The sequence below is a fragment of the Homarus americanus genome, unplaced genomic scaffold (genome assembly GCF_018991925.1).
Source record: "Homarus americanus isolate GMGI-L3 unplaced genomic scaffold, GMGI_Hamer_2.0 scaffold27231, whole genome shotgun sequence".
Taxonomy (NCBI): domain Eukaryota; kingdom Metazoa; phylum Arthropoda; class Malacostraca; order Decapoda; family Nephropidae; genus Homarus; species Homarus americanus.
The window spans coordinates 2,647,659-2,670,266 of NW_024718545.1; the positions used below are offsets into that span (position 1 = coordinate 2,647,659).

General features: G+C 36.6%; 2 protein-coding genes across 6 annotated transcripts in view; both read left to right on the plus strand.

Moving 5' to 3' along the window:
* LOC121859731 (zinc finger protein 85-like) overlaps positions 1-14,353 on the plus strand; it is a 38,478-nt gene extending 24,125 nt beyond the window's left edge. For 2 of the 5 annotated variants that reach the window (XM_042356680.1, XM_042356681.1), the window contains 2 exons: positions 1,702-2,344; positions 2,922-6,394. In XM_042356680.1, coding sequence (XP_042212614.1) covers positions 1,783-2,344; positions 2,922-4,564 — 2,205 coding nt within the window. In that variant the 5' untranslated portion in view covers positions 1,702-1,782 and the 3' untranslated portion in view covers positions 4,565-6,394. Of the gene's footprint in view, positions 1-2; positions 293-1,701; positions 2,345-2,921; positions 6,395-13,836; positions 13,962-14,214 lie in introns of those variants that run through there. The other 3 variants (XM_042356683.1, XM_042356679.1, XM_042356682.1) reach the window with 3 other exon arrangements.
* Positions 14,354-14,401: 48 nt separating this feature from the next.
* LOC121859733 (GDNF-inducible zinc finger protein 1-like) lies at positions 14,402-20,153 on the plus strand. Its single transcript, XM_042356684.1, has 2 exons — positions 14,402-14,876; positions 17,657-20,153. The coding sequence occupies exons 1-2, from the start codon at positions 14,402-14,404 to the stop codon at positions 19,192-19,194; spliced, it is 2,013 nt and encodes a 670-aa protein (XP_042212618.1). The 3' UTR covers positions 19,195-20,153.
* The last annotated feature ends 2,455 nt before the right edge of the window (positions 20,154-22,608 follow it).

Below are 22,608 nucleotides of genomic sequence, written 5' to 3' on the forward strand. Positions count from 1 at the left end.
AGTGCTTGTAATAATAAAAAGATAATGTTATTAATGGTAGTAGTTTATAGAGCCGTCATGTAATAAGTACATTAATGGTAGTAGTAGTCATGTGTGGCTGGCTTAAGGTGGTACACCAGCTCCATCTGTGGCTCAATATATCGTTTGTATTAGTAAACAATGTGAGTGACAGCGTTGATCTTCCACTGAAAAACATCGAGTTTTATTAATTTTGTCACTAAAATAAGTCCCGTGGAGGTGATTTAAGGTAGAATGACGGCTACATTAAGATCAATTATTAATTAAAATGCAAGTAAGTGAAGCTTTGTTCATATTTAAGGTAACACTCAGGGTCCAGTGTTAGAACAGGAACAAACCGAAGTTGTCAGTTTATATTAGGCACCGTTCTGTCTATGGGTATTAGAATGTGTCAGGTTATAGTATCACACTGGTCTTTATTTCGATATTAAAAACTTAACCTAACCAGCCCCCTGTCGGAGGCCTGGAGCGATGCGTGAGCAGGGGGTCAGACCATCACCGCCACAACCAAACGTATCTTGGTCACACTTTTGACTGAGCAAAAGTAATAATCTTGAAAAATTAATATCTCTGTTATCTTTAATTTCTGGTGGAAATATCATTGAAGAAAAATGTCTTAGAATTGTGTAGACATTACGAGATACATATTTTTAATACGGAGATAAAGACCGGTATGATACTAATAATGTACCGTATTTTTGTGTGTTTTAAGCGAACATGACCATCATTTTTGTCGGAAATTTATATCCGTCCCCACCCCACCCCCCCAACACCCCACCCCACCCAACAATAATGGGGGAAAACCTGGAAATTGGGGTTTTGGGTGGGGAAGAACACGAAAACGAGTCATCTAACCTAACCTAACCCTTGGGCCGCGCCATGTCCTAAAGTACAATACCTTAGTTAGAAGTCTGAGATCACGTATTTACAAATTTTCGTTTTTATCTTCTTTACAACCCTTCTTGGCCAATTACAAAAATTCTATAGAAGTTAACTTCTTTCCTCAAATATATCCCAAAACAGATGGAAGAAATGCAATTTTTGTATTTTTGTTTTCCCCTCCATCCACCCGAGGAAACCATATGTGTGTTTCACCTGTTGACAGATGCATCTCAGCAACCAACGAAACCTTTCCATACCTTCCTTAACCATATTTAAAAACCTAATGTTGAATAACCTATTAAACACAATCTAACAAATTAAATTAACCTACTAAACCTAACCTAAAATAATACCGTCTTCCATCATATTAGGATTGGTAGGTTAGGCATGTTTTGTTTGGTTCATCTTTTTTCCTTTAATTTTTTAATGCAAACCATTGGAGTTCTTTTGGTGATCTTAATGCAAGTCAGTTTGTAAGTGAAGTTGACATATGGTAACTAAACCAGTTTGTGAAGAAACATTCAAGGAGATTAAGAGGTTTTACTGTAGCTATATACTGTAACTGGTGTTTGATGTGTTAAGTTTCTATATACTGTATAATAATTGGATGTAAATTTGTTTTCCTATGTAAATAAATATTATCTAGAAATAGTTTATAGTGAAAGGAATTATATTTATTCTCCAACCTTCCTTAGTCCATCACAATGTGAGAAGAGAAACCATTGACTTAACACATCATTTATAAGCAGTTTTACTTATATATGAAGTTCACCTAATGACTAATGCTCTCTGTTCTTCCAGATCATGTAGTTCTTCACAAATGGAGAGAAGAAAGGAATAATTTTACACTTATCATGCAAGCATGATATAGTATCTGCTATAATGGGGGATACTGGAGTGAATGGACTCTTAGATATGATAGACAATAATGGTGTTAATGGTGAGGTGGTTGTTGTTGTGGAGGGGATGGAAATTGAAGATGAAGCTGTTATGGTTCACACAGAAACTGGAACTACCGTTTACAGAAATTTCTCTTGTCAAACAGATTTTACAACACATATTGGAGCGAGTATCCCTGTTCTCTTCTGTGGATTGTTTTCTCCATCTTGTGATGCTGAAACACAATGTGACATTCCTCCTCTGAAAGTGAATGTTTCTGTTTGTACATATGGTAGTAAAAAGGTTAATTCAGCAATAAGATGTGCAACTGAGAAAATAAGAAAATATCCCCTTGCTAGTCCTGTTGAACCCAAAGAGTCTGTCAAGGAAAAAACTGATCTTCAGCAACAAACTATTGAGGAAGTGATACGTAAGGTGCCAGCCGTTGATGGTAATGATAGCGACATTTCATTGTTTAACAGTGACACTGATACGTGTATATTGTTTAACAGTGACACTGATATAAAGGAGATGGCTGAATGTGCTGCTGCAGTTTCTACACAATGTGAGTGTTGTCATTGTTTGAAAGATTGTGCCTATACAACACTGTATTGTATTGATTTCCTAAATCTGTGTTTGTACAGGAACAAATATTTTTTTAATAAACTTTCTGAATCTAGGAATACTTTTTGGTTTTCATGGCAATTTTAGTTAATTTTCATAATTCTGTTTGTTATTACTGTAAAATATATTTTGTTGTCACTTTGTACCATTTGGAATGTGTAAGACAGTGTATGTAAAATATTACTACCGGTACTTGTTTTTCCAACCCTTGCCTGTCAACTTCTGCACTCGTGTTGTGCCACTCTTACAATACCTTCCTTGTCATGTGGTTTCCATATCCTTTTAACCATTGCACACATGTTGGAGTAAAGGCTATAGAAAGATAGTGCAGATACAGCTGGCCCTTATTTCAGGAATGTTGATCTCATTATTAGGGTCATTATTTTGTGTTATTTTATAGAATTATTTCTCATTGTTAAGTTGAACTACATATACTGTACAGTTATTATATAGTATACCAGTATATATATTATATATATATAGAGCATATATATATTTGTTTTTTTTTTCAATTTCAGATACACAACATTCACATCTGAAACAAAGAAAACAGAAGAAGCCTCACAAAGATGATGATTTTAATTGGGGAATTGATACTGGCTCTTGTGATGAAGCAAAAAAGAAGCCAAGAAAGAGAACAAAGAAGCCAAAGGCTGAGGAAAAATTTACTGGTGTAGTATTTGACCCCAGAAAAGGCAGCAGTAAAAAAAAGGACATTCGTGAAACATGTGATAAAAATTACCCCACTGAAAATTCTGACCGGGCTTTCGTACCTTTTAAGTGTAGAGAGAAGACGGGTAAGAACAGTGAGCTGGGAACACGAGATGTAATAGTTAGTAAGGAGGAGGACCAGACAGAAGAATGTTATAGTGATTGGATTACTGATGATGAAGTTGATGACGATGAAAGTGATTCTGGAAAACCTGCTTTTAATCAAGGTAACCGCACGTGTTCACATTGTACGTTGACATTTAACTCGCCCTTGTTACTTCTAGAACATTTAGAAGGTAATCATGCAGCCCAGGTTTGTAATATATGTGGATTTACAACTCCATTTAAGCATGGATTAAAAAAGCATATGGTGAAACATTCAAAGGAAAGAGCATTTGTGTGTGATATTTGTGGTAAACAGTACTCGCAGAAGCAATATTTAAGGGATCATATTTCTCGTGCACATAGTGATTATGACCATGGAAACAGATACCCATTTAACTGTCAGCATTGCAAAAGACTTTATCACAGTGAGGCAAACTTGATCAGACATCAAAAACAAGAAAGTGGCCCCTGTGAAGTTTGTGGAGTTTTGTTAAATTGCAGTGGTCTTTTGTGGCATCATAAGAGGGACCATTTTTCTCAGAGTCCAACACATAAAAAAAAAACCATTAAGTGTCCAATCTGCCCAAAGAAATTTGCCTTTCAATCTTATTTGAATACTCACCTTGCAAATACCCATAAAGAGGGTTCCCTGCAATATAAATGTCCTGATTGTAGTTTTTGTACTAGATCAAAGCCTTACCTAACATCTCATAAGAGTAGAATGCATAAACCTCCACTGAAATTATACTCTTGTGGCTTCTGTAAAAAAGATTTTAGGAGCAATTCTCGTCTAGTAGAACATACACGTATTCACACAGGTGAGAGACCTTTTTCATGTCCTGTATGCTGCAAAACATTTTATACTCAGGGTAACCTCTATGCTCATGAAAGGTCTGTTCATAACAGACTAACAAATTATGGTTCAAGAGATACAGAAAGTCGACAAGACGCAGCCATGATGCGTCGTAAGATTTCAAGTTGTTACGAATGTCATCTTTGCGATTCAACATTTCCAACACTCAGGAAACTCAAGTATCATTTATTTAGAGATCACAAAATAGATAATGATGCAAAAAAGGGGGACAATGTCGAACAGGAACGAGTGGAAGAAATGAGTGAAGCTGGGATGGTGCCGGTACAAATGGAAGCAAATGCCAAAGATCTCTTGCCTGAAGACTTTGAACCAACCGTAAAGGAAAATGACACAATAAATGCCATTCCTCCAAGTGATGAGGGAGTTGTGAGTAGGGTAACCTTACCCATGCCAGCTTATGTTGTACCTCCAAATGTTAACTTTGTAAAGATTGATGGTGTTGAGTACCATGTTGTAAGAAGTAATCAGTGAAATGTTATAGGTACTTTTTTACCATTACTGTGAATATTGATTTAGCTACTCTTCTTTTTAACTGATTCAAGAAATATGTTTTAGAAGTAGCTATTCTTTTTTAAATAATACCTGTGGCTATACTGCATTATGAGAGAGACTTAATGACAGTTTTGCCCTTTTTAAAAAGGAAATCCACCTTCTGCTGTTGATATCTCATGTATTGTCCTTTAAGGTTCTTTTCAATCATCACCCATAGTATCAGTCTGACTATGTATACAGTACAGTATTGATTTTATTAATTACAGTACCTATACAGGTAAGTGTTTTTCCAATTTATTCCTTTATTCTCTTACTGGTTGTGTAAGATTTCAGCATTATATTTACCAGGGAATTTATTTAAAGTTGTCGGCATCTTCAGTGAACTCATTAGAATTTAATGTTGTGAATGATTTTGCCATGATGTAAATATTAATTTTATTTAAAGAGTAGAATTGGTGAAAATTATTTTTGTAAATAATTTTGATCTTCAGGTTTTCATACTCTGTCTACATCATGTATCAAGAAATAATGTATAGTATACATACCTTAAATACTGTATCAGTATAGATATACTGTAATTGCAGTATGAAGTACAGGTACACTACAGTAATTGCCAAAATATGATGACAGTACTGTGTCCTATACAGGTACAGGTATCCCTCATTTGACGTTTGTTGTTGTGTTCAGGAAACCTAATGCTAAGCAACATTATCTCCAATTGAGGGATTACAGCAAAGTACGTACGGCGAACAACAGGATCAAAGAGCAGGGTGGTAGATATTGAGTACGGTAGAGTACTGTACTCCCTAATAATATTAATAAACTAGTTTGATATAAACTGTTTCGAAGTTAAGCATTTGATTTCCTATTAACACTCTTGGGTTTAGTGAGGTGCTTTCCAGCATTGCTCAAGTGAGTGTTTGGGGCCAAGCTACTAGAGGGGAGGGAGGAGCTGAGTGTTGGTGTGGGGGGACTGCCACTAACTGAAGAACTCTTGTTGACAGAAAATTGAGAAGCTTATTAAGGTGTGAGTAGTGTAAGCAGGTCTATTGGGACATGTGACAGTCCTTATGAATGGCATGCAATTTAAAGAAATGGCTATTCATGTGAGGGATGTCAAGTGGCCTCATATGAAGGATGTCACAGTTTAAGGGTTGGTTACTTTAGTGTCTTCCCTTTGGCAGATTTCATTTAATTATTGTTCATATTTCAGGAGGACCCAAGTCATAATTTCTGATACATAGTTGGTACAGTACAAAACTAAGTTATAACTTTATAATCCAAATTGTTAATTTTTTTATTTCGGAAATTAAAAAATACGTATATGGCTCCATTAATTTTGAGGCCTCGGAGTAAAGAGGTCAGCTTTTAAATCAGTAATAGTTGACATCTGTGTTTATACTGGGATTTAGGGTGCACAGACTCTGACTACTGTTTATTTCCTACAATTAGTTAACTATTCTTTCATAGTGGAATCCCACCTTATACCAACACAAAATGTCTTCAATACTTGTTATCAGTAACTTATTATTGTCACGTCCAGTACTGTACAGTATCTGGTGTTAGGACTGAGTTCATAACTGAAGTTTGTCATGTACTGTAATGTACAGTATGTAGTCCCATTCAGAGGTGATAGATTTTTTGTAGAATGCCATGGGTAAGAAAGGAATAGTAATTACTCTACTATATTTTTTTTCTATGTTTGGTTAAGATAAAGAGTACGGTACTGTATATGCAACTTATCCTATGATTATGAAGGACTACAATACCTGTTGAGAAATACATTAAAAAATTATTTTATCTTATGAATCCTATTTTCAATGTAATACAAATACTTAATCTAAGCAAACCTAATTTTGAAAGTGCTAATCATCACTGATTTTGCTGTCAAATTTTCCACCTCAAATAATCAAGACAAAGCATATGTCAACCTTCATTTGTTGTAGATTGACAATGTATTAGTGCACACATCAAACATCTCTTTCCCTCTTCACCACTGGTATGCTTGCTAGCTGTTTGGGTGTTCAGTCATTTATCCATTATGCACTATTGGTATTTACTGGGCATACACAGGTTCTTGAATGTATTACATGTACAGTACATACACCAGTGTTGGTCAAGTCTTGTTTAATATAAGCTCACACTTGGTGCTGGCACAACATTACCTGGCAGGTTACTCTTAAGAGTTCACAACTCATACTTCAAATAATTTAGCCCTGACAGTTTTCTGTTCCTGTGGTGTCTTTAATGTGAAACTGTGACCTTAAGTGAGATGGGCATATGCTAACTCCAGATGTCCTTTGAGGTGTTTATTAATCACCCCTTGAAGGCATACTAAACTCTCTTAATTTATGAGCTGCTCAATTGCATGCACTAGTTTGGTGGAACTCTTTGTGGTGATTAGATTATCTCGGGGACCAAACCAAAATTACAGCACTGTACAGTACAGTGAGTTCTGCTATAACGCGTGTTTTGATAACGCGAATTTGCTCTAACGCGATTTATGAATTAGGAGCGATATTTGTATAACGCGAACGCTTGTTTGCTATAACGCGATTTTCTCTTACTATTTCTCCAATTTTGTGGTATTAACTGTGAATATAGTAAAGAAGAATATCAACAAGAAGCGTTCTGGTGATAGAATTCCCGGTGATGATCGTAAAAGAAAGGATATAACACTTGAAGAGAAGCTCGATTTTATCAACCTCAAAATCACCCTTCTCCCCCATCAAGTAAAGTGTTACATTTACTGTATGATTTCATTATTAGATATGAATGTAACATTTATTTAGACTGTGCTATCCTTTGTGTATGGCTAACTACTAAATTTTTTCGATTTCGAGTAATCTGCACCTAACCCTATTTTCTCCATAAGCCCTGTTATTTCTATTACGCTATTTTCTATAACACGATATTTTACAAGAACACAATTATCGCGTTATAGCAGAACTACCTGTACTGCTAGTTGAGAAACACCAAGGCAATGAAGAGCTGTATGAGGGACGGACCATCTAGGCATGAGTATGATCTTCGCCAAAGCCAGTTGTCAATATAAACATCCAGGTCTTTTTTTTTCTTTTTTTTTCATATGGTTTCAATTCAGTTTCTTCATCACATTGGGTTATGTAATAAGCCTCCTTAATATTGGTACTGTACGTACCACCTAGGTGTATCCTCTTGCATTTATAACACTGAATCTTGGCAACCATTCCTTTGACCATACTACAAACATAATACATAGTGGTATATAAAAGATAAGAGTACTCCCATAATATACATGTAAGCTCCTCCCTGATTTACGATCACCCACACCTACGACCTGCCTCAGTCGTACCAAAATTTTGTCAAATTACGTATTTGCGAGTCCTAACTTCAGTACACAGACAATTTTCGTTTGTAATTCACTTTAAAATGGCTGGCAACCTTAAAAGTGAGAGTTTTGTGGTGCTGAGAAGTAAAAGAGACACCCATTTTAGATTTTATATGTATTATTTAAAAATTTTCGACTTATGACCTGGATTTGGGTCCCTAACCCCGTCGTAAGGCCCATGAGGATGCTATGGACGCCAAATATGAAAGGCCCAAGAAGGCGCCATGGACCCAAACATAGAGGGCCCACAAGGGCATCATGTACCTTAAATATAAAGGGCTAAGGAGGGCAATATGTACCCCAAATATAAAGGGCCCAGGAGGGCAGGTACCATGGACCCCACAAAGGGCCCAGAAGGGCACCATGGACCCCAGATATAAGCGGCCCATGAGGGCACCATGGACCCCACATGTAAAGGGCCCAAGATGGCACCTTTAACCCCGTATGAAGGGCCCAGGAGGGTACCATGGACCCCACATATAAAGGGCCCAGGAAGACACCATGGACCCCACATATAAAGGGCCCAGGAGGGCACCTTGGAGCTCATATTAAGGGCCCAGACGGGCACCATGGACCCCACATATAAAGGTTAAAGGTTCCAGGAGGGCAAAATGGGCCCCAAATGTAAAGAGCCCAGGAGTTCTCCATGGACCCTAAGTATAAAGGGCTCATCATTATTACTTCCCTATTTCAGCCATTTGCACTTCTTCAAACTTCACCCATTTGAACTTTCCTCATTCACAGACAATTCCTCCTTCCCTAAACCGTGAAGTTTGGAGTGTGCATTGCTTATACTCTGTACTGTACAGCCATGCAGCGTTATCATTAACGGTAAAGTGCTTGTAATAATAAAAAGATAATGTTATTAATGGTAGTAGTTTATAGAGCCGTCATGTAATAAGTACATTAATGGTAGTAGTAGTCATGTGTGGCTGGCTTAAGGTGGTACACCAGCTCCATCTGTGGCTCAATATATCGTTTGTATTAGTAAACAATGTGAGTGACAGCGGTGAATCTTCCACTGAAAAACATCGAGTTTTATTAATTTTGTCACTAAAATAAGTCCCGTGGAGGTGATTTAAGGTACAATGACGGCTACATTAAGATCAATTATTAATTAAAATGCAAGTAAGTGAAGCTATGTTCATATTTAAGGTAACATTCGGTGAGTGGGTTTACCTCTCAACCATGGGTCCAGTGTTAGAACAGGAACAAACCGAAGTACAGGACCTGGAGACACGGGTGTTCACTACAGAACATATAGCACAGTTGAGGGTAAATTTTTACTTAGGACATGAATCCCTAGGGGTTGACCAATATGTTTTTCCAGTGTATTTTGGTGTGTTTTAAACGAATTTGACCTTTATTTTTGGCGGAAATTGCTAGTTTTTGCCCCCTACTCCCCCCCCATCTATGATGGGGGAACAGCTTGGGTAATCAGGGTTTTGGATGAAGAAAAACACGAAAACGAGTCGTCTAACCCAACCCAACCCAAACTAAACCTAACCTAACTCCTAGCAGGAGGCTCCGCTCTCGGACCCCGGTAGGCTTAGCTTAAACTAACCTAACCTAAGCTGACCTATCCTATTCATTTCCAACTAATATAAATTGGGTTCAAAAGATTCACAATAATGAGATCTAAATGTTTTAGTAGTTTTAAACTTTGGGACGCTCCATGTCCGAATGTACAATACCTTAGTTAGAAATGGAAGGATCAGGGACAGGTTCAGGGTCAACCTCTGATGCTTGTTCTTTCTAAATTTACAAGACAATTTACTGTACGGGCACTCATCAGACGTAGGGAGAACACCGTGATTACGTAGGAATCGGATAGCTTCACCGTCTTTCTCGTAAAACTCGGCAATAAACTTAAAATAATTGTAGGAACACGATTCACACCCAGCCTCTCCCACAGTCATTGTCTCTTCAAATCCATACCTTGGCTCCTCCCGTTGAAAAATTTAAATTTTGATATGGTCGAAAGAAAATTGCGTGATGAGATTGCTATATCATTGGTCGCGACTGGAAGACGTCACCGATACATTATGTAAACACTCAAATAATTAGCTCGCTTTCACGACGATAACATCTCACAGACAAAGACTGAAAAGTACGTAAAATCAATTAAATTCAATTGTGTCACTATTTTCCATTTCAGAATGATATAAATGGGGTTCAAAATGCTCAGAATAAGAAGTTGTAAATGTTTCAGTAGTTTATAGCTTTTGGGCGTGCTATGTCCTAAAGTAAAATAATACCAAAAAAACAATGCTTTCCCTATTTAACCTAACCTAACCTGACCTAACCCCATAGTGGGGGCTTCTCACCTTCTGATGAGGGTCTTCCCCCCCTCCACCCCGGTGGTTATATATTGTTGTCAGTACTGTATTTAACATATCCTTATTTAACCTAACGTAACGTATTCCCCTATTGAGGAAACGCAATTTTTTTTTCAGAATTGGGTCCTGTATTATATAGCATGGTAATGCAATTCAGACGACCAGCGCACTACGCACTTCCCCTCCTATGGCTCGCCGACGGTATTATAGTATAAATTATAAAAAAAGAAATACTTCCCCAAAAGAGAACACTGTCACTAGCAATTAACAACGAAAATTATGGTGGAAAAACCATGTGTTCTTGCTAGAATCGTTGGCAACATTAATCTACACGTTGACCATATCTTATTTTTTTTTTCACCTGTTCTGGTATACCAATGTTCTTATCATTCTAGTAAGTATTGATTTAATTTTTCTTTGTCCCTATATAAGATTCAATATCTAAGTACTGTAGGTAGTAGTAACCTCTAAATATTTGCCCCTAACCACTTCCTAACCTGACCTAACCTAACCTGATCATGTAACTAAAAAGGCTAAAATTCACATAAAACAGATGATCATCCACATGGGAATCTTCCAAGTGGAATGACACTGCACACTACAGGTGATTTATGATCGTAGATTAAGAGTAACTTAAACAAATATTCATACCTATAATTAAAATAAAAAGTAGTAGTCTTTTTTAAAATACTTACTAGAATGATAAGAACATCTTTGGAAAAAATGAATGAAATTGAACAGCTCCTTCTGCTGGTAGTGGGTTCCTCATAAATTACTGGTATTTCTTGTGCGGGTGAGCTGTTATGAAGATATGCCCCCTCCATACAATAATTTTAAAGTTTACAAAAGTGGGCAGGGCTGTGAGTTAGAGGGAAATTGTGGGGGAGAACAGGCCAGGGGAGCACTACCTAACCTTAAAGCCTAACCTTATTGAATGCTGTGTTCCTTGTTTGAACCTTGCATCCTATTTGACACGCTGATTTTGTCAACACTCATTTTAATTGATTCAAATATTGCTTATATCTCCATTAATAGCAATTTTTAGAAGGAATAGCGTAGAAGAAAATGGATTCAGAATTAAGTTTTATTAATGGTGCAGGAGACAGCACAGGAAATGACTCATGATGTTGGATCAAAATTTCCGGAGATACTATTGCTTGATACTGAACACAAAATGGAAGTGAGCATGCACAGAACCTATTAGAACCTGACCTAACCATACCTATCCTACCTAACCTTACCTAAACTTACTTAATCTTATCTAACTTCACCTACCTTCAACATGCGCATTGTCATTTCAATTTACTTACTTTCATCCAAACAGCATCCATAGAAAAAATTAACAAATTCAATTTAATATAAATCATAATAAACGTGCCCGATGTGATTGTTGTTGGTTGATTGACATGTAAACATAGACTGCGGTTGCTCCCATATAGCGGACAATGTGAACCAAAAGATGGTCGCCACGGGAGATCCGATGGCGCCTTAATTACAATAAATATTTTATTTCTTTGCCTATAAAGGATGTAGAGACATGGAATTACTATCAGATGATCTGTGTTTGCAGTGTTTTTACTTCATTTTTTCCCTCTTCTTTCATGCCCTGCCCACTAACAAGTAATTTATGATTAAAGGATAGGCTATTAGAACCACTGCTAATAAAATCTCATGTGAAATATATACAGTATATATATTTTTTTTTTGGGGGGAGGGGGGGTGTTTCCTTAAAAACCAACCCCTTAACAATGAATTAAGGTGGCTGTGGAAATGAATATTATCATTAAATGTTATGTAAGCTTATGGTTGTCCTGTGTGCACCTTAACAGGCACATGTTGTTTATATATTTAATGTATCTGTAACTCTCAGACTTTATGTAAACACCAATCACTGCGAGGGCTTCATCAATACAGGGTACAGAGTAGGATTAAAGAAAATCAGATTTGCTGTAAGTATGTCATCATTAGGGTTGGTAATGTCAGCAATGGGTACAATTTGTATGGTAATAGAGGCAAAATTATGGCAAGCGCTTGAGCAACTACAACTTCAAGTGCTTATATGTTCTTCTTTTATAAAAGTAATGTGAGTACAGTACAGTACTGTATAATATGACTTCTAAGTGTGTGGATTGAAGATCAGAAACAGTGTAATGAGCCAATAAATTTAATTACTGTAAAGTACAGTAATACAGTACAGTACATACACAGTGATCCCTCGGTTAACGAGCGCCTCGGTTAACGAGATTTCGGTTAACGAATTACCTTCCATAGGATTCTTAACTTCGGTTAACGAGCAATCCCTGGATTAACGAATTTCTTACGAGCCGACCTCAACATGTTTTTGCTTGCATTTGGCTGCCCACCAGCTGTAGTATTAGTCCGCCAATACAGTAATCGGTTCTAGGGCTTAAATTCCTTACTATTTTAGTAAATATCAAGAAGTTTGTACTATTCAATTATTTTAAAAGTTTTATATTAAAATTTTTAGTCATTTTAACAATTATTGAACATAATTGAAGTACATGTACAGGAAACTAGTTTTATGCGCGCCAAACAGCCTGTCAACACACCAAACAGGCGTCAGTCTCTGGTAACATCTTGCTTGAGACTCTCTTCAACTAAACGCATTTTTTTCTGTGTTTCCAAGCAAATTATTGGTCATTTTGAAATTTATTTTACATCATCATCATCCAGGAGCCTTCTATATACACACCTCAAAGTAAGTGTACTTTACTACCTTTTTTGTTGACTTTAGGCAATTTTCGGTGAGCTGGAACCAATTACCCCAAAACCCATTTAAACAATGGTTTCGGTTAACAAATTTTTCGGTTAACGAGCAACCTTCTAGAACAAATTGTGCTCGTTAACCGCGGGACCACTGTAGTAATTCAGAAGGTAAGAAGCTTGTACAGTACTGTGTTATGATTTGCAGAATGAGCAAGATGGGAGTTATGGAACAAAACCTTTTCAAGTTTGTGAATGTTGGTTTGAAAGGATCATGGGGTGAGGCTGATGCCTTTACTGCTGCTTCTTATTCCTCCCAGTAACTCCTATTCCATCTACTGACAAATATAATACATTCCCACCTCACACATTGGTCATCATCCTTTTTAGTCAGTTGAATTTAAGATTTTTGTGTACAGCATTTTTTATAAAGTATCACCATAAAATACTGTAATTACTTTCCATTAAACTTGTGTTTAAAATTGTTACATTTAAGTGTGATTTTATTACATCTTAGGGTGACTAATTTTTCACGGGATACATCTCTGTAGTAACAGTAGAGCCAGATAGGAAAATTGGGTTCTCTTTATTTAATTTCACACTAAGGACAACTTTCCAAGAATAATTTTACCCTCTTTGTGGGGTATGACTGTACGAGGTTTTGTTGTACTGTACATAAAATTTACTTAGGTGAGGCAACAATATAAGGGGCTGCAGTTGTCCAAGGCAGACAGCTTTTTCAAGCCTCTTTTGTCCCTATGTTTCATGCTCAGGTCCATAACACTAGCCTCCAGTGAAGCCTCTTTCTTTACCCACAGGGCATCAATTCTGCTGGATTCTGACCAGGATGTGGATTGGTACTGTAGTACCATCTAATTTGCCTCAAAACTTCTTCAGCCACTCTGAGTAGCCACCTCTTCACTCTGTACATCCCAGCCTCAGTGTAAATACTGTACAGTATATTACATTAGTTTTAAAAATATATATATTTTCTGGTGTTTGTTATGTTAATTTATTTATTTGACAGGTTTGACATTGATACTGTAGAGTACTGTAAATGTTTGTGAAATGGCAGTAAATAGGTTTATTTTGTCCCTTGGAAAACAACTCCTGGATCTTTATTCCCCAACCACGATATATAAATATTACTGTAGAAGTATTTGTTTATTCTATTTTATGAATCTTTTGTTTTAAAGATTTTGGAATGGCTTGAAGATGGAGGAGGATTGCTCAAGATGCATGGAGGTCCACAACCACCAGTACTTTTGGATTTATCTTGAACAATATTACTTGAATGACCATTTTGGGTGGATTTACTCAAAGTAATTAAAACTTTGTGGGTGTTTATTGGTACTATAGCCCTTTTGTCAAGATAATTGAATCATGGATAAGAATGACATGATGATAGTAGTCATTGGGGAGCTGGAGTCAGATTCTGAGACCATATTGGAGGCGACTGAAACTGGAACAATTATATTTAAAAATGTTTCATGTCAGACGGACCTTGAATACACCAGTAAGACTTCCATCCCATTAATATTTTGTAGCCTGTTACCTGCCATTGGTGAAGCCTCCACTCAGGCTGACATTCCTGTTAAAGTTAGTATTGGGATATCTACAGATTGCAGGGATACCACCCCATCTTTATACACAAACAGTGAGATAAAAGTAAAAACAGAGCAACCAGAAAATCCAGCTACGATTACCAATAAAGATGTCCACCTGGAACAGACAATTGAAGATGTGATTCTTGGTTTTTCTGCTAATAAAGAGAACCAACGTGTTGACCTGCCTGGCGACCACATGGACAGTGATGGACTTGCTGATGAAGCTGCCCTCTCTTTATACTCGAAAGATGGTCAGTACCTATTTCTTTCAGTTAAGGATATATTTCCAATACTGTAGTTATATAATTATATCCAACCATCCTCATATGTTATGGTATACAGAAACCATTGTTACTCACACTAGAGGTATTACTCATATGCATTTCAGATACATAAACTATTCACATTCTTGGGATTTTCATACGCAAATTTGCGTATGATCTAAATTATCGCTTTAGAGTTTTCATATGCAAATTTGCATATTAACTAAAGAATTACAATAAAATAATTTCATGTTTGCTTATGAATGCTAGATACACAAGACACACATTTGGTAATGTCAGTGTGATGTGGCATCTATGTAGACTACCTCCAAGGTTACGTGACCACACCAGTCGCCCTTTGTGGTTCAACGGCAGAGGACGTAACTTTGACCTACATTTCCCACCATTTTCTCATGGCTTGTGCTGATTTCTTGTACATCACAGTGACTTTATTTATTGATAACAGTTTTGTGATAGTTTTGAACCATGCTTCGTGTTGCTGGCGAGGGCGGAGGGGTGGGAAAACGTAAAAAGAGATTGTACCACATGGTGATAGTGTGGTGCCTCCTGAGGTCTCTCCCAGTGTCCCTGGCCCTTCTAGTGCAAGTGATAGTTTATCTGACCATTCAACAAGCAGTCCTAGTGTAAAAACAACTGCCCAGCATGTCACTGTAGCTAGAAGGAAAAATAAAAAGTGTTGTACATGTGATTCCTCAGTCATCGCAGCGTGGCTTACCTCGTAGCCGCTCATCTCCCTCAAAGTGAGCACTACCCGTAATCCCACTAAAACTAGATTATGTCGCCTTGTTCAGGCTAAGTATGGCACTGTGGGGCACGAAAGAGTAGGGGAAAGGGCGGGAGGGAGGAGGAACAACACCAAGTGCTCCAACATCTAACAACATATAAGTTAAGAAATTAATTTTATTTTCTTAAAAAAAAAGGTAAGACTTTTATGCATTACATATTACCATTAATTTACAATTATTATTTCATATGAATTTCGAAAATAGTAAGCATTGATAAACACATTATGTATCTTTTATGTAAGAAATATAGAATCTTTGAGTGAGGAACATTCACATTTGGGAGCGAGAATGGCAGTCATGCACGACAATTTGTGTTATACTTGTGCTTACGTATAGATTTAATAATTTTATTGTGATGACCTATATCAAACTATTTGTAGATAATGTATTTAATGTGCTAATGCAGCAAACCCGACCTTTTTTATCTCCAATAGTAAGCTTGCTATGACTCAATAAGTACAATTATCTTTTGAATTCAGAGGGAAAAAAAATTATAATCTGTACTCGGCCTGGGCGTGCTAATCAGAACACACAATTTACACCACTGTTACTTCTCAAAATATTAATTTTTTTACAACTTTTCTTCTATAACTATTTTTTGCTAAACATGTTCACTTTGTAACACTTTATAATGGAATAAAGTTCATGCTGCAGTCACATGAAAAAACGAAGGTATAAAGTGATAAAAACATTTTCATTAAGCATAAAAAAAATTTTGTGTTCTACTTGCTCTGACATAAGGAAATAATTATTTTATCGTGAATAATCGTATAAACCTGTTAGTAGATAATTTATTTACAAGGCTAATGCAGCAAACCCCACCTTTTTATCTCAAATAGCAAGCTTGTTATGACTCATTACGTACAATTATCTCTCGTGTGGTGCAGTCAAGTGTGGTGAGGTAAGTGACTAGCCAGACCTTGAATGTCTTGCTGGAGAGTATCTCTCTAAACTCAAGAGTGTTAAGAATCAGTTGTTTATGTAAAGAATTTAAACATAAAGTACCCAGATAGTAATTTCCCAATGTGAAAGTACAGCTCCTCCCCGAGTTACGCCTGGGTTAGGGACCCAAATCCAGGTCGTTAAGTTGAAATGGTCGTAAGTCGAAAATGCTTAAATAATACATATAAAATCTAAAATGGGTGTCTCATTTTCTTCTCAGCACCACAAAACTCTCACTTTTAAGCTTGCCAGCCATTTTAAAGTGAATTACAAACAAAAATTTTCTTGAGTACACAGCGCAGTCACTGACGTCAGGACTCGAAAATACGTAATTTGACAAAATTCTGGTAAGACTGAGGATGTCGTACGTCCGGGTGGTCATAAGTCGAGTAGGCCGTAAGTCGGGGAGGAGCTGTATAATAAAAACTTGTGCCTTAACCTAGATGTAGAGGGAAATGTACATAAAACTACTTAATCTAATCATTTCCAAGTTATAGCACTGGTCACATCTATAAAACCAAAAGTCAATTGTCAGGAAAATATTGTTGAAATGCTAAGACATTAAGTCAGGTAAATTATAAGAATTGTTTGTCTTTAAGTTGGAATTTATGTGTGAGTTCGATTCTAATTGTAGAATGCTAAAAAATGGTATAGAAAAATGAAGAGAAAGTTAGGAGCTAATGAACAGGTGAAAACTGATGACATTACTACAAGTTTTTGACCCTGGGTTCATCAACATGTTGAGGAATATTTCTATCTTTCTTGACTACATTATACTGTACAGTGTTTCGATGCCCTCACTATATATAGTGTATAGTATATGTCTGTATGTCTAACCTACCAACAGATTTTTGAGAGGATTAAACAAAAAAGAATCCAGGATAGAGCTGGGAAAGTTTGTAGACTTCGGTATGGTTTCCTTGAACAATCTGATTAGATTGTCAACATTTATTTGTTTTTTACATCAGAAGGGACATGCATGTTACACAAACAATACGGTAATTTCCTTATCTTTTCCAGATGAAAAAAACCCTGAAGACAGTGAATTTAGCTCAGATAATGATGTTGCCTTCTGGCAGAAAATGAAGCTAAAATCGAAAAAAAGGAGGAAATACAAGACAAAATCAGGTTATTCTGAAAAAAAAAAGTATCTGAAATATCCTGCAGACTTTAGTAATTATGGTGTCAAGATACCACATGAAGATAACCATTCCTCTGTTAGCAAGATGTCATCCTTCCCACAACAGTGTGTGGAGCAACAGCCAGAGCAAACTGAGGAAGGTAAGGAGGCAGTGAAAGAAATGATCAGTATTAAGGAAGAAGTTGAGGTTAATATGGATGATTGGATAACAGATGATGAAATGGATGCCGAAGAAGAAATGGATATAGATTTAGCTTTTAAGTTAGAATGGAAGAAAAAACGTCATCCTTATAACAGTAAGGAGAAAAATTTTGTATGTGAGGTATGTGGTAAATTATACTCAAAGCATCATTACTTGAGGGAACACATTGTTAGAGACCATAGTGAACATGAACAGGCCAAGAAATACCCATACTGCTGCCAGCACTGCAAGAGACTGTACAGTGGTGAACGACAGCTAATATATCACCAACAGCAGCATAGGGGCCCTTGTGAGATCTGTGGTGTGATGCTGAGGTGCAGTGGTCTTTTCTGGATCCACAGAAGAAATCATGATTCACAGTGTGACGTTTGTGACAAAGTATTTCAAACAAGAAGTTCTCTAGATATGCATATGAAACTTAAACACTCAGAAAAGACAGTTCCCTGTCCATTGTGCCCTAGAATGTTCCCATTCAAATTTCTCATGAATAAGCATGTTGACAAGGCACACAATTCAGAAACGCCACCTCAACATGAGTGTAGTGAATGTGATTTTAGTGCAAGGACAGAAGGTGCTCTTAATATTCACCAAAGAAGGATACACAATAAAGTACCTAAAATGTACAAATGTAGTAAATGTCTTGCTCCATTTTGGACTAAAATTTCTTTTGATAAGCATATGGATGTTCATAATACTGAAAATGGTTTTACTTGTCAGATATGCATGCAAACTTTTATATCAAAGAATGATCTGTATACACACAAGAGAACTGCTCATGGTGGGTCCTCCAGTGACAGCATAATTGTTGAGCAGCAGGCATTGACTGACCAGTTACATAGCAAAATTATGATGTCTAACCCTTGTGAAATGTGTAATATAATGTTTCCTACCCGAAAAAAACTCAACCGTCACCTTTTGAAAACTCATGCTATTGAGATTGATGTACCCCAAGAGCCAAAGGAAGTTGTAGAGGAATCTATCCAGTTGGCAGAAATGGATGAAACTGCAGTCGCTGTTATGCAGATTGATGTAAATAATGAAGACTTTCAGTCAGAAGAACCTAAAGAGGAACAGACCATTTTCAGTTTTGCTGAAAGTATCAGTTATCAGGGAACTAGATCAGCCTTGTTAATGCCAGCCAATGTTGTTCCCCCAGATGTTAATATAGTGGACATTGATGGTGTGCAGTATCATGTCATCAGAGGCAACCAGTAGAATAAAGTAATTTAATGTGTAAGAACTGATGGTGTACATTAAAGAAATTGTACTTGTGACTTACTGGTGTGCAGTGTCATATCCTAAGCAACCATTAGAATAAGCTAATGAAATATTTATTTATGAATTCCTTTTGTGCAGTACATCATTGAGAAGTAACCATTATCAATCTTCTCAATTTGCTCAATATAAATATACCTCATTGGGATGGTATCTGTCTTCCAGTTACTGGATATGAAATGCTTTATTTTATAAGCACAGGTTGCAATTAAACAAATGTGCACTACAGTACATACTACATGATGGACATTTTGAATATAAATTTAATGCTTTTGAATTAAGTTTGTAATTTTCTGCTCACTTTTACTTTACAAATTTAAAATGCTTATGTTGACTTTTTCTTTTTATAAGTGCCACAAATATTTTTTGTATGTAGAGAAATAAGCAAATGTTGATTTGTTGTATATTTTTTTTACCTGTGCAGCATACACGCACACATTTTTTTTTTATTAAACATGTTAATATAGGTAGTGATGAGATATGGAGTGTAGTACTGTATTTTACTGTTTATTATTCATGTAGATTATTTCTGATATACAGTACAGTAAATACAGTACAGTACAAGTACAGTGGAGCCTCCATTAACGAGCGGTTCAATTTACGAGATTTCAGTTAACGAGTTACCTCCTGTAAGGTCTTTCAGTTTTATTAATGAGTACAAATTCTATTAATGACATCCTTACGAGAAACACGTTTTGGTGTGCGCATCTGCTGATCGACTCGCCCACCAATAATCTGTTCTCTCTTTAGCTTTGTTTCCAGTGGAGTAAACACCGAGAAAGTTGTGCTCTTGAATATTTTTGCATTTTTACATTAAAATTAATGGTCACTCTGAAATTTAGTAAACATATTGACAATAAACACTGCAGTGTTGGCTTAAATAAAAAAATCAAGAATTAGTTAAATAAATTGTTGTGAACCCCCACTTCCAATTCCCTTCATCTTCCTCCTCATTTCAACTCAACCAGCAACATTCTACATACTCACCTCAAAGTAAGTGTTAAAATATTTTATTGTTTTTTATTTATTATTGTACAGTATACTGGACAGTACAGTACTGTACTGAATTTTGTTTATACAGTATTTAATGGTTTGCTAATTCTATGACTCATATACAGTACTTTGTATGTACTTTTTAATTAATTTAAAGGGAATTCTGTGAGTTGGAACCAGTTACCCAATATCCCACTGAAATAAAAGATTCAGTTGACGCGTGACTCTGTGGAACCAATTGTCCTCGTTAATGGAGGGACCACTGTATACAGTATTAGGTGTTGTTGATAGTTGTGTGTATTGGTCACACAGTTTCAAGAGTTGCAATCTTTAGTAATTAATTTTCACTGAAAAAGCGTCAACTTAATACACCAGAAATAACATATCTTCTGAAAATTAATAAATTTTTCGTAATTAGAATTAATATTGCGATTTTCTTCTTTTGCATGTTTACAAACTGTTGCTCTTGTTTTATATGCAAGATATACCTGTATATTGTTTCATGATGTTTATATCAATTTTAGAATATTTAAGAATAAACCATCACATGGAAATTACACATTATTTTTCATTCATGGCTCATTAAATATGACCGCAGTATCTTACTTCATGAGTGTGATGATACAAAACACACAAAAAATTTTCTCAGAATTTACGGAAAATGCGCTTGATTGTCATTTCTCAAACCCGGGATAAACTCCCCCATCCCCAGAATTTTTTCAGGTATTGGGAAAATTCCAGCTTTGGGAACAATTTTCTGAGAAATTTAAATTCAGAGTATTGGAGAGTTCCGTGTTTGAGGGATTTCGGCTAACAGAAATATTATATTTGTAAAAAGTTGATATTTTTATACTATCATCCCTCTTAAATGCAGTCTCTGCAATGTTGAATTTACAGCTGAATGATTTACAGGTACCCGGTATCCCTCGAGATACAAATGTTTGAGATATGAAAATTTGCTCATATGAATTTCCTAGATTGACGCCATTATTTCAAGATATGAAAGCTCCCCCCACTTATACGAATTTGGGTCTGGGCTAAAATTCAAATTGCGAGCCCCCGGGAGTTGGCTGGGGCAACCACATTCCCCAAGCACTCTCTCTACCAGGCTGGGGTAGGAGTTATGTTATGTTTATTTCTCAACTCATAATTTTGTGTATATGAACATAACTTTCTTCATATCTTTTTTATTCAATTACATGCACACACAATACTTCAAACAGAATGTAAAAAAAAAATATTGTTATGCCGAGGCATAATTTTGTATTATAATCTTGTAAACTAGGTGTTTTGAGTGTTTTCTGTCCCATACAGCAGTTATTTTTGGTAGATTTAATGAAATTTTCGTGTATGTATTGAGGTATTAATTATGTAATCGCCCATAGGAGCAATTGTGGCTGTGCAGGACAATAAAACCCTCGTTGAATACATTTCACATATAATAACTGCTGATACATCAGGACACACAATTTGAATAATATGATCAATATACAATAAATAAATACACTTATTAAAGTTATTTAGAGTTCTCAGAGGATTCAACAGTTCACAATCACACTCAGGTTTTGGGGTCTAGGGTTAGACCAACGAGAACAAATATAATGTCCTGCAGGAAGATGTTGGCTGACGAGAATCAAGATGTTGCCTCTACAGTAGAAGGCGATGGTCTGCCCCTCAGACAGTCACACAGCTGCTACCAGCTTCATCTCGCTTAGTAAGCTATCCGAGTTGTCAATAGTCTCTTCATTTAACATGTGGCCGGCACGCACAATTGTGCGTGGCGATAACACTACCCCCTGTTGGGCTTTGCTCGAAATCACGGCATACCATTAGATTCACTCTCTCCAACCCCTTCCAACAGGTAGTCTCTCGTCACTGGGCGTAATAACACCGATTCCTTTGTCTTCACTTTAACACTTTGCACCAGGCCATCTTCGTTCGGTAGTGCCTCCAGTACTCTCCCTAGCATCCACTGATTCCTGGGGAGGGGTTGTCCAGAGATGATCGCAATATCCCCAGTGCGGAGATTGTGGCGAGTTTTGAAGAATTTTTTTTGCTGACGTATTGTCGGGAGATATTCCTATACCCACCTCTTCCAAAATTGGTCCACGATGAATTGGGCATGCTTCCATCTTCGTCGGTACGCTTCTGCCATGGACCAATCGCCTCCAGTGGGCAGTGTCTTCGGGTTCATCCATAGTATGTGAAGCGACTTTAGTGCTTCTAGATCTTTTGGGTCGTCAGACACTGGGGTGTTGGGCCTTCCATTGACGATCTCCTCTGTTAGGCAGAACAAAGTGTTGAATCGTTCATTGTCTAATAATAATAATAATAATAATAATAATAATAATAATAATAATG

Bases quoted from the DNA above. Each gene is read 5' to 3' on its own strand.
- LOC121859733 (XM_042356684.1), top strand. From the start codon at position 14,402: ATGGATAAGAATGACATGATGATAGTAGTCATTGGGGAGCTGGAGTCA. The intron at 14,877-17,656 runs GTCAGTACCTAT...TATCTTTTCCAG, and splicing joins CTCTTTATACTCGAAAGATG to ATGAAAAAAACCCTGAAGAC.